Here is a 13,001-nt window from a genome sequence, read left to right as displayed (position 1 = left end):
CATTTTACCTGCATGAGTGTCTCATTTGAGAGACAAATATATACTCTTTGCCCATAGGTAATTTTTTTTTTTCCTTGCTGTTCCTGATGGGCAGCATGTCAGGGTTCAGAAATGGAAGAGTGCTTCTAAACACAAAGGCTCGGAGTTTGCTGTTGCCCAGTAGTGATAGGTAGAGCAGATGCTCTGACGGAAAGTTCTGCATGCACCTTTCTAGCTCTGATGGTGGAGAAAACGCCCTTCAGCAATCCTGTTCCACTGTTGGCATTCTCTGACGGTGGTACAAGTTCTGGTACCAAAAGTACCAGGGTATACTCATTGGCCCTGCCTTTAGGGAAGGTGTCTGTGAGGTTTTTACTTTTTTTTTTTTTGCTTTTATCCCCCCCCCCCTTTTTTTTTTCCCTCCTCCAGACTCGGAGCAGCATTTTCTTTCACTTCTGGTGTGTGACTGAAACTCCTGTAGGGTTCCTCTTACGGACCATCCAAATTACCACACTGTAGCATGGTCAGCGGAATGGTTGTGCATCTCTTTGAAGGTACTGGTCTTGAGGAAGCTGTGAGCCGTTGAGGACTTGCTGTTTGGAACTGGGATCTGTTCAGATGTTTGGAGCTCCTGGATGTCTACCCTGTGCACTCTGGCAGTTTGTATTTGTCTGTGTAGCAAGAGGCACTGTCCTTAGCACAAAGACAAGGCACATCATCTTGCAATATGTAGAGAAATTCCAAAGATAGGAGAAATATTCTGAGATACAAAATGGATGCTAGACAACTCTGGCAGTTTGTGTTTGTCTCCTCTGTACATATGGTTCTTGAGACTATCAAATCTGTATTAATGATAGTTTGGAGGACAGTCTTTGGAATCACCTTTACCCTGTGCTGCCAGCTTGGGCTTGCTGTGATAATCGGGCCAGGTTGTCCTAGGCTGTAATCTCAGATACTTGCCTACTTACTTGCTTATATCTCCCTGCTCATCTTGCTTCACCAGCACTGCGGGGTTGGGAGACTCTTGCTAATGTAACTAGCTGGTTTGTCTAGACTGGGGGGAGAAACTCAGTGTTTGGAGTAAGCAGGGAGAGAACAGGCTTCGTCTTTATACATGAGGTATCACTAATGCCGGGTCTACATTGGTGTTACTTGTTTCTGTCATCTTCCTTTTCAAGTGATCCTTGTCGCGCAGAATATGTGATCTGCTCTTAGTTCTTTAGGTTGAGAGAAAGGCATCTGAGAATCATCCAGTCATTTTTGTTGCATGGTTTTATACTTCTGGCCATCCATAGTCTATTCTCATTATAAATGTGGTACAGTGCCACCTGCACTTCTAATGAATGTCTGTCTGATTAGCTTGTAGCAGAGGCTGGAATAGCTCAAGATTATATCCTTTCTGATTTTATTTTCGGAATTTGTGAAGTAATTTCTCTTACCACCACAGGTTGGAAGATCTGTAATCAGTTCTGGTTTCTCAAAAATCAAACTCCAGTGGTCAGATACTGAGCTTTTTGAACAATTACAAGTTTGATGCCAGAGTGTTTTGCTTGGAGTTACTTGGCCGTGTGTTGGGCACATGGACTTACTAACGAGTATTGTTGTTTTCTGCAGCCCTAAACAGTGAACTTAGCTGTAAGCACAATAAATGACTTTCAGTCGCATATCAGTGCTATGAAAACTTTATATACGTAGATGCAGTGAATGTATAAAAAAGGCTGGGTTTTTTCTGTTCTCATTCACCATTTCTCTTACACATACTGCTGTCATTGGTGTCTTGGTTCAGGCTACAGTATTTAGCTCTGCCACTTGTAGATGCAGGAATCCTTTTTCTGAAATACCGGGATGATCTAGAGCTCTGTCAATAAATTTATTCCTTGAGGGTTCCCTCCCAAATCTGCTGTTCACATATTGACAGCTAATGTGTTGATGAGTTAACGTGAACAAAGCAGGGTGAGGCACTTTGGTTATCATCCTTTCGGAAGAAAAAACGCTGGGTCTTATGATGAATGTCTGTTTTTGTGAACCACATTAGCTTTGCATGTCCTAGGTCCCAGCAGTGCTCTTTACAGACTTCGTGAATAAATAGAATAGAATAAAGATGTTGACTAGCTCCTGCTACAATCAGTTTTCAACTTGGTGTTCCAGTTGGTGTTTGTCACGTTCGTTTGCCGCAAACAAGGGCATACTGAATAATTAGACCTTTGCCAAAGTGGCAGAATGCCTCTTTTCTTTGTCTCAAGACATTTTTTTGATTCCTCTGAGTTCAGAATAGCCTAAAAATATTGGGTAGGTCTTTCATAATCACACTTCATTCTGCGAGTATGAGAATGTTAAGTAATCAGACCTGTTTTAAAAAAAAATATATAAAAGATTGTTGCAACTCTGACTTACACCTTCTGGCTTAGTTGGGCAGTGCTGTCAGCATGTTCCTTTGCAACTGCAGTGAAGCCTATATAAAGTAGGTAATTCAAATAGAAAAAAAGTGTTTTCAAAACAAAAATGAAAAAAAAACCCCACCCTAAAAAAAACCCAACCAAACTCTACAAATTGTGGGTATAGGAATATGTGTGTTTCTGAGACACGGCTGTATGGCTGGCATTCTGTAGTGTTCCAGTTTGTTGCGGATCAGTGTGTTTCAGTACAGTGTTAATTTTTTCTTTCCACCTTGAAATTTCTTAAGAGCCTCATTTGGATCCATCTTCCAACTAGTAATTTTATCATTTTGCTCTGACTAGTATTATTTTTCTAATGTTTAGTTGCTTTAAAGGAAGTATGACAATAAACATGAAGTGGTTCTTTGAATTCCTGTCAGAATGATCTGTGTGCCCTTAACTTCTAGCTATAGTTCCCCATAGCTGGTAGCTGAGCTCAGTGGAGGATAGTGGGCTCAGTGTACTCTAAGTTTGTTAAGTTTAGACATCCTTCACATGTCTTTCTAGAAGGACAAAGTGGTGATGAAATCAACTCCAAATTAATTTCATCAGGTTGTTTCAGAATTCTCCTTGAAGCAATTAGCCACTTTGTTGTCCTCCCCCAGCAGGGTTTGACACTGCAAGAGGAAGGGCTGCGTGCTTGGAACACTTACAGAGCCCTTCTTGGCTACCTCCTCTGGTCTAAGTCATTTGTTGCTTGGCTCTTTTTGGCCTTTATGAGGCCAAGCTGCCGCAGAGTGGTGGAAATGCATCAGAGAATGCATACGCAGCAGAGAACGGCTGCTTGGACTGATGAGTCTCCTTCCTCTAACAGGCACAAATTATACTGTCTCTCAGAAGTCTAAACATGGGGGAGTAATTCATCAACTTCTGCTATCCCTTCTGTGCTATAGGTGTTTCAGGTACTAAATTCGGGAGACTGGTACTTCAGTGTTGTCCTGAATGTAGTTAAAGAGCCTTATGTGTCTTGTTGAAGGAGGGCATTACCTTGCCGGTCATCTCTGAGGGGAAAGGGCGCTGGGGATCTAGCTTTTTGGTTAACTATTTACCCTATGATGAGTGCAGTTCCTCGAGTTACTGTCAGTGAGGACCTGTAACCTGTTCTCTGTGGTTCTTTCGTGTTACCAACTTCCTGGCTTTAGAACAATGTAAGTGTGGGTCATGTTTATTTTGGCCTTTATGCCTTTTACAGGATTTTTTGAGGAGGCCAAAAGGGTATGTGCAGTTAATAATTCAAAATGTGCAAAGTATGTGTGTGACTGCAGGTAGGACCTGTGTTGCCTGTCACATGGAATGACTCTGCATCTAGACCCATAGCCAAGTTACAGCCCATCAGTTGGTTGTGGTAACTAATGGTGTGCACAACCCTTACTTGAACTTACACAAAGCAGTTTGTGTTTGAGTTTGAATTAGTTAGTATTTGTGGTAAGAAAAGTTCACGCACGTGGATAACTGTTATGAATCAGCTGAAGTGTGACAGAGTGAGCAAACACAGTATTTAGGTTCAGTGATGCTTACTCTTAAGCAGTGTTCCAAATGGCTGGATATGGCGACAGAATGTTGAGTAAACTGGTTCATGAAAGGAAGAACATTGCTGCTTACAGTGGCTGTTGACTAAAAGATTGCTTTTAAAAAAACTTATGAATTAATCACTTGTTTCTCTTTCTTTTTTTTTTAAGTATGTATAGAAAATATGATTCGACTAGAATAAAAGCAGAGGAAGAAGTCTTTTCAAGTAAGAGATGCTTAGAATGGTTCTATGAATATGCAGGTAAGGGTGAAATGCACATTTCTTCCTAATAACAATTTAATCTACATAGGAATATAAAATTGCATTAACTGAGCTTTTCCAAGACTGAATATGAGGCTTTTTTGTAAAAGTCGTAAAGAAGCTTTTCTTATGTTCTGTGTAGCGTGAAGTTAAAGAGTTAAAGGGGCAATTTTGTCTTTGTCACTATTCTGTAAAAAGAACACAGGAGGTGTGTAACTTAAAATATTTTGGAACATGTATACTTTACTATTCAAATCTATAGTTAAAGTTGTAATTCTGTCCAAAATGTTGTGACCTCTCTGGCTTTACAAGTTCTGTCATCTACTGTGTTAGTGCTGAATAGTACAGAATTATCCTTTGGGAGAAGTGTGTCTTTATTTAAAAAAAAAAAAAAAAAAAAGGTGAGGGAGGTAGTAACATTAGTTTTGTTCCTGCTGAAGCTGGTGCTTATGGTTTCAAGCGAAGAAGTGAATGAATTCCAGTGTCCCATTACTAGTCTTGTCATTATATAGTTTTCCATCATTCTTGCTCTTGTGTATGAGAACTTTCTTCAGAAGTTACTTCTAGGGGTGTTGATTATGATCTGCTGTCACAAAAGATGATCCTTTAATAGTGAAGTTGGTCATTGTATTCATTTTTTACGCATGGTTTTCTGAAGGGGAGAGCTTGAAGTATGGGAAAAATGATCTCATGACTGTAAAGACCAAAAGGAAATGAAATAGGTGATTGACAAAGAAAATAAGGTCGTCTTGCAGTTTTCTGATGCTATCTCGGATAACATTGCCCACAGTTTGTCATGTTTTGTCTACTTCTTACGCATAATGAAGAGTGACTTAATTTGATGTAACAAGATATGTTTTTTCTTCTAGTGAAATGATGTAAACTAAATTAAGTACTCTGAGATCTCACTTGTCTGTGGCAGTCTGTGAGAGGAGATTCAGACAAATTCAAGCCAAGTCTAACCTGTTAGATTCTCTGCTTTTCTGACCAGCTTGATTTATTTTTTTACTCTAGCAACAGGGATAACTCATTTTTGTCAAGACTTTCATGGAAAGAAGGGATGAAAGGAAGGCTGTATATGAAAGAACTTTTGAGTTTCCATTGGATGCATACACCAAGATAAAACAGAGAAAAGCGGAGAGTATGATCTGTTTACAGTATTGAGTAACATTCTAAAAAATTAATTTTCAAATAATAATCTCTTTGTGTTCTTGCTTCATGAGTCTTCTCCTTTATATATGCAGGCAGTTGTCACTGCATTTGGGTTTTTTTTTCTTCCCCTAGTGTGTGTTTACATTACAGAATGAGTCTTTTTAAGAATTGTTTTGTACGCTCAGAGAACTGTGAGAGGATGTTTTCGAAGATGGGAAAAGATATAATTAAACCTTGTTATTTCTCCAATAGTAGGTCACCTAATAATAAAACATAGCTTGATCTTCCCTTTATAAAACCTTTTTTTTTCTTGCACATGGGATCCTTATATTGGATGAAAGTAGGAATTCCAGCCTCTAATTTTTTTTTTTTCCCCAAATGAGCCCTTTCAAACGTGACCAAAATAATTCTAAGAAAATAGTCCAAATACTTAAAATGTACTTAAAAAAAATAGAATTGCACAGTAAAATTCTGAGGCTTATATAATTTTTGCAGTAGAGTATTGTAGAAGTTACAAATATCTTAATTTACCAGCATGTTTTAATAGCAGTGCATTTTAATAGCATCTATATTTTGAATCTTTTTTTCCTTCTAAGTTGGCAAAGAAATATCACATAAAAATGTGATGATCTTATGTGATCTTATGATAACAGTAGAAATTCAAGCCAAGAAGTGGCTTTCACTGTCCATTGTCCACTAATTTAACCGTGGTAATATTATGTGGATGTTCTGCTAGTCTTAAGTGCATTCCTAAATATCTTATTAGTTTGCTCTTCCAATATTATTTCAGTAAATGGGTAGAATAAAGGATACTGACAGGAATGAAGAGTTGTTTTACAGTTTTTCTGTCTCTGTTTCCAAAGGTGAGATAAAGATTTAGGTGTATCCAAGTCTGATAGTAAGTGTGGAAATATTTATCGCGTGTCAAAACAAACCAAAAAAACCCTGTATGGAAGTTCACGTTGTACTGTGTGATTGCATTTCTCTTGTGCTGTAAAGGTCAGACCGTTTTGATTTTCAGAGACAAGTAAAATGCATTTTGTTTGCAGGCACTGATGACATTGTGGGGCCAGAAGGTATGGAGAAGTTTTGTGAAGACATTGGAGTTGAACCAGAAAATGTAAGTTCAAAATCCATTCAAAAAGTGCCTAATCTGTTATGACGTACGTGAGCCAGTCTTATATCTCTTATTTCTCCATCAAGAATTAAAAAATTCTTGGGAGTTTTTTAAAAAATTAAGGAAATACAAATCAAGGAGGTTTATATAGACCTTTGGAAACATCTTGCCTTTATTTTAAACCCCAGACTATCAGTCTGTAAAAACTAAATTTGTCTTTGCTGCCACCCCTTCTCCTTCACTTTTCCACCCCAGCCCCCCCCCACCAAAAGAAAGAGATTTTAAAAAAAAAAAAAAAAGGAATAAAAAAAAAGGAAAGCTCGCTATTGTCTTTTCTGAAACAATGAGACAACACTGGAGATTTAATGTAGCAAATACAAAGTAATGTTTTCTTTGGGTTTTCTAGGAGAGAAAGGGATTTCAAATATTGTGAGCAAGTTTAGCGCTCCCATTACGCCATTTCAAAACACAAATAAAGAATATATATATAGTTTTATATATATATAAAAGATGAATTTATATACAGAAGTAAATAAAATTTAAAAATGAATGGTTGTGCATTTTACAGGCTTTTTCCTAGTGACCAGTTTTTGCTCTTTAAATGTATATGCAAGTTCCACCTTTTGCAGGATTCATAAAGCATCATCTCTGACTAAGTAAAATGAGAATTGTGGTTTTGAAAGATTTACTGTAAATATAAGGTGTAATTTGCTAATTTTGGAGTTTATGACTGTAATAAACCCTTGAGATTTATGCAGACATTTGGGTATATAAGTAGGTGTTCTGATTAGCTGCACTAACATTAGCAAGTTAATGGCTGACTTGCAAATTTAAATGACTTGATTATTTTTTTCTTCTAGTCTGCAGGGTCAGTTGTCCTGCAAGTTCTTCCATGTATATATCAAAAGTGGTTTCTTAAGTTCCTGAAAAAGATAGTAATCTTATGGTATCACTCTATCTAAATTCTTTAGTGCCTCAGTCTTCTGTGTGAAGATGTAAAAAGGGCTCTGTTTCCTTTTGGGGAAAACTGAACTATTTATGCGTCAGTCTCTATTTTGATGTGTGTTAACGTTGGTTCATCTAGCTTTACTTAACATCTACGTGAATTATACGCCTGTTCAGACCTGCAAAATTAGGTAGGCTGGCAGTACCCTGGGGTAGCTTTAGAATATTTGGATTTCACAGAGCTCAGGGATTGCAGCTGATGTTCACCTGGATGAGAGTTTAACAAATGCCAAATGTAGCTTGTGATCAGATTGGTACTTAGATTTTGTAGTTGTTTTGGGAAACCTTTTTTGTAGCTTTTGCACCAGGTTACCTTCCTCATTGCACTGCTCACTAGGTGACTGTGCGCATTCACTTGAATTAAGGTGGCTACTGGTAACTTGGGTGGGTGTTCACTCTGGATCTTTGCACTTTCTTCTTTTTGTTTGTGTTATGTGCAGGTTTGTCGCTTTCAGGGTTTTTTTAACTTTTAAAATAGTGTAGCAAAGATCCAGATATCCCATTTATACGAGTAAAGCATCTGTAGCCTACTAAACAGTAATTATTTGAAAAATGCATGGATCTTTTTGTTAATTTTTTTCAGTCTTCATTTTTTTTTTCTCTTCAAAACAGGTAGTTATGCTCGTACTAGCATGGAAATTGGATGCACAAAACATGGGCTACTTTACATTACAAGAATGGTTAAAAGGAATGACATCACTACAGTAAGTGCTTTAAAAACCTCTTCAGTTTGTTATAGTAAACCCATTTTTTTTAGAAAAAACACGGTTTGATGTTTTGACTTGTAACACCTAAAGCAGAGAGCTCTACCGTGGAGTGGAAGCCATATATTTTTGGTCCTATTTATGGTGATATGCCACTTAGACAACTTGAAACCTGAGAGATATGTGTTTAAATACAGTTGGATTAAAATGTCTTCAGTGTCAAGAAAACAGAAATGTCATGAAGTTCGACATTGTTTCTGTTCCCAGGGACGTCCATCTATTAGATATTAGTCTGTTGTAGCTTAAAATGCTAATTAATACAAACCCTTTCTGTGATTCTGCATTGTCATGTTCTTTCTAAGAGTTGCTTTCTCCAGTTGAGACCTTATTTCCACGACATAATTAACGTAAATACAGTTGAATAATCACGTTTCATAGAGAGCTGGAGACAGAACTGTGTTTTGACTTATCTTCCAGAACAGAATCAATAAAACTGTTTAGAAAGTTCTATAGTTTCAGCAAAACTACAGAAGTATTGTTTCGCTGCTGTGGTTTGCTGATTGTTTGTCATGTGTAGAAAAGCTCTTAGCTTAATCTATTGGAGAGTGCATTTTCTACAAAGCCAAACAAATTTTTATCAGAGTACCAACGTAAGACTTTGACATTTTATCTAAATCCATTTCACACAGTGGGTTTAATCAAGGCATTTTATGCAGACCAACTCGTAAACATGATGGTTTTTGAGTGATGTATTTTGAACAGATTGATGGGGATAGACGTTAGAGGTTCTTTTCTAAAATATCAGACACCTGTATAAGAATGCAGACTCTAAATTCACATTGTGCTTTTCCTCTAGATGTGATACTACAGAAAAATTGAGAAATTCTCTGGATTACTTGAGATCTTTATTAAATGAGCCTACCAATTTTAAACTTATTTATAGATACGCGTTTGACTTTGCACGGGTAAGTACTGGGGAAAACCAGCTTCTGAAATTAAAACCTTACCTTCCTAAGTAATAACTGAAAGGCTGTGTACTTCTAAATATGTTTCTCTTAAGATACCGCTCAAGATTGCTTTTAACAAATGGAACCGTTTGTGGTCTAAAAACGTATGTGCAAAATGCCAGAACTGGAAAATAAATGTGTATAGGATGCTTGATGTTCAGTGGTTTAGTGTTTTGACATGTTTTGTTGCCTCTCTGCTTCAAGCTGTTTTGTGACTTCAAGGAAGTCATTTAGGCCCTATTCTGTTGCCTGTTGGAGCTTTGCCACTTACTTCCACTGGCTTTATAATTACCCTGGTTTTTCTTCTTGCTGTATGAATTCTGTGAGCATAAACATACTTAAAATAGGAAGGCAATTCAGCCATTTCTGAATGAAAATAACTAACATGATAAAAGCCAGATATGATATAATACAAATACTGGTTCACACGACTGTTGGAAGGTCATTAATGATGTTCTCAGTATTTGTTAAACAATATTCTGATGTCGGTCTTCCTGATATAAAATACATTTTGATAAAATTGTACCTGGCATTGGAACCCATAATATGCATAAGACTATTCCTACTTAAAGGGAGCAATAAAAGAACTTGAATTTTCTGAGCTAACATTTTGACATGGAATTTGGACATCTGTCTTGCTAACATGATGCAGTGTACAGAAGATTTAACATAAAAATGGTCACAGGCAAAACTGAAGCTCAGATTTCAGTGCAGGAGAACCAAAAGCACCAAGAAAATTTGCAGAAAAAAAAAGTAACATGAGAAAAATAATGAGAAGAAATGGAACTGAGAGCAATTCTGTCATGACTAACTCAGATTTGTGGTACGTCAGTGCTTTCTGCATGTCAGCACGCAGAGAGATTCACAGTAGTTCACTTTTAACCAGGGAAGCCTACAGTTGAATATGACAGAGTGTATGCTATTAGTATGAGAGGGCAAAAAAGCCATATCAACATCTTAATTCCTCCTTTGCTTTGTGAAGATTTATTCTGCCAGTTTTGCTAAACGTAAAATGCAAAGGCTGGAAATAAGTAACATTGCCAAAGAAGTTCAAGATACTGATGAACTACTTGGAATAAATTAAAAAAATGTTTAATTAGTAGCAAATCTGCACCAGCCTGTCAAAAGTTAGTGCAGAAGCTTAAAAAGAAGATGGTGCGTGGAGTTTTTTCAAGAGGTACCAAATTGATGTGACAAACAGTGGTCTTGAATGAGTATTTAAACATTGAGACACAAATGCTGTGACGTGATTTGTGACAACCCCCCCATACTGTAGAACTGTAAGTCAAAGACGCATCAACTGGGAGATTGTCAAAACAATATTAGATAAATAGAATTACTGAACTTTTAATACTGTGGAGCCGGGGAAGTCTATAGGAGAATGGCATCCAGTGAGAATAGAAGTGAATGCTGACAAAGGCTGATATATTTATCTAGATGCAGCAGATGAATCTGTATGTAATTTTTATCAGAATCAATGAAGTGATTCCTAGAAAAAAGCTGATGAGCACAGTTTTGGGGTTTGATTCAGAAAATCGTGTAATTTCCGTCCTAAGGGTAATTATTTCGGGGAAGTGCTCCATGGCAAAACCCACTTGTCTAAACTTCTGAAGTTTTAAGAGAATTTTTGAAAGCATCTGTTGTGATTTGGTATTTAGGGTCATTGAGGTTTTATGCAGCATGCATGATGTAAGTCAGCATGGATTTGAGGAAATAATTTAAAACACCATATGTTGGTATTAAGCACAAATACATTCCTCGCTCCCTGTTTGCCATTGTCATTGCCAAGTTTGAGAACATACAGATGCGTGTATTTCGTGGCTTAAATAGGTCCGAAATATTGTGGAAAAAAAAAATCTCAGACAGACTGACTGTCATCAATGTAAAACAAATAATGAAATTTATCAGAGTTGGTCAATATATTCTTTCCACTGTATTCAAGAAAAAGAATGTAAGTATCTGGAATGTATGTTCAGGATGAAATGGGAACATCTGTCATGGCAGATGTGCCATTAGGCAGTTGGAGGTGGGTATAAAGGGCTTATCTGAACAATTTGTTCTCAACAGTAGTTGGAGAGGGAGAATGCAGAAACTTAACAATGCAAGGAATGTAAAAACAGCATGGCCAAAGTAAAGGCAACAGAGCCTGATTTCATTAACGCTTGAGTGTACGGGGAGAATTCAGAGTACAAAAAGTATGGAAAATAAAATGTAGTCTCACAACAGTATGATTTCTGCTTAAAGGTGTTTGTGACAGAGGTGTAAATGGGCTTTGGAAAGAGGATTAGTTTATAGAACTATTTGATGTTGGAAATAAGTGGAAGAATTGTATTATATTAATACAAAAAAGCCTTTGCAGGTTTTTTTTTCCTAGCTTTATTACTAATTGCAAAGCTTTGTTCATCCTGGAATTTAATTTTTCACTCTAGATCAGATTGAGTGAAGTCCCTCTTGGATTTAGTGACCAGAATGTAAAACAGCTTCTGATGTTTTCAGAGTTGCTGGCCTCCCCACTTACCTTCCAAAACAAATCTACATTAAATTCCGTCTACGTGATTTTAGAACTGAGGTATATTTTGTATGAAATGGGTTGCAAGACGAGAGGCTAACCTTGTGGCTAAGGCATTCAGTTGTTGTCCGAGAACTGGGATCTCGCTCTACCCCATCCTTCCTACATGATAGAACACAATTCAGTTATGTTTTGAGCTTGATTTTTTTAATAAAGAGGTGTGTTCTGTAGTGCATACACCTGCACTTGTACAGCTGAGGCACCGGCCTCCGTTCCCTTTATCTTGGGTAGCTCTCTTGTACTGTTCTCTTAGGTACTCCCTGTATCCTCTGTATCCCTATAGCTCTGGTTTTTCTTAATTTGGACTTTGCAGTCTGCAATCATGAATACATAGAGAGAGATCATGGTCTCCAGTAGCTAATATGGAACTTTATTTTTTGTGATTTCATTAATTTCTGAATTTTTAGCTTAATGCTGTAATCAAGGCATAAAAGGGTGGGGGTTTACATCCCATCTCTCACCAAAATTTATTTAATTTCAAGACAACAAATGTAGATGGATAAACTACTTAAAATAACAGAATGGAATCTTACATGTCCACATGTTACTTTTGAGATGTGCAGAAGTTGTGTTAACAAGTATATTTAATTTTCCCACTGCTTCGATGTAATGAATCTGCTGGCTACAGATGATGCTTCTTTTTGTTAGCAGAAGCAAACAAAATCACCCCTTAAGCCTTAACGTACTAGTGCTACATTGAACTAAAACTGCAGTGGTTCTGCGAGGGGTCTGTATGTGCTGGTGTATTCTCTTCCCTTTTCTCATTTGGTAATTAATGTAATCTGAATTTCGTGTAATCAGTAGAATAACAGAACAGAGAACCTCCTTGGCTTGCTCTTGCGTGGTCATTGTTACCTGATAGCTACTTAACCATCTACTGACAGTTCATATAGTTGTAGTAACAATGCAGGAAATATGCACAGCAATACTGTTTTAAGAGATGTGTGGCAATGCAGAGGCATATATGCACGCATTAGTATGGGTCTAATGGCCATTGCTTTCTGGAAAGGTCTGAAGTCACAAACAGGAGCGTATGCCTCATGTGCAGTAGCGGTGACAGTCTTTTGGGAAAGGGGAGAGAAAGCAGCATCTCCGTCTAGCAAGTCATTAGCTATGAGGAAGGAAATTTTACTAGGAAGTTGTGTTTTATTAAAAAAACACTGTTTGATACTGCTATTTATAGTTAATTGTTATATTATTTATTTGTTAATTTATGTTACGTGTGGGTGAGTTGTAGTACAGCCAGCCGGGGAAGTGAAAAA

General features: G+C 37.3%; 1 protein-coding gene across 21 annotated transcripts in view; it reads left to right on the top strand.

Annotated features, from left to right (window-relative positions):
- Positions 1-13,001, top strand: part of DCUN1D4 (defective in cullin neddylation 1 domain containing 4) — a 42,060-nt gene that overhangs the window by 23,870 nt on the left and 5,189 nt on the right. For 20 of the 21 annotated variants that reach the window (XM_054201747.1, XM_054201743.1, XM_054201742.1 and 17 more), the window contains 4 exons: positions 4,094-4,185; positions 6,387-6,457; positions 8,072-8,163; positions 9,020-9,128. In XM_054201747.1, the coding sequence (XP_054057722.1) occupies positions 4,094-4,185; positions 6,387-6,457; positions 8,072-8,163; positions 9,020-9,128 (364 nt within the window). Of the gene's footprint in view, positions 1-4,092; positions 4,186-5,199; positions 5,327-6,386; positions 6,458-8,071; positions 8,164-9,019; positions 9,129-13,001 lie in introns of those variants that run through there. The other variant, XM_054201753.1, reaches the window with a different exon arrangement.

Source organism: Rissa tridactyla, chromosome 5, assembly GCF_028500815.1.
Source record: "Rissa tridactyla isolate bRisTri1 chromosome 5, bRisTri1.patW.cur.20221130, whole genome shotgun sequence".
NCBI classification, from domain to species: domain Eukaryota; kingdom Metazoa; phylum Chordata; class Aves; order Charadriiformes; family Laridae; genus Rissa; species Rissa tridactyla.
Note: the sequence above shows the minus strand (reverse complement) of the source record. Positions and strands in the feature narration are given on the sequence as shown.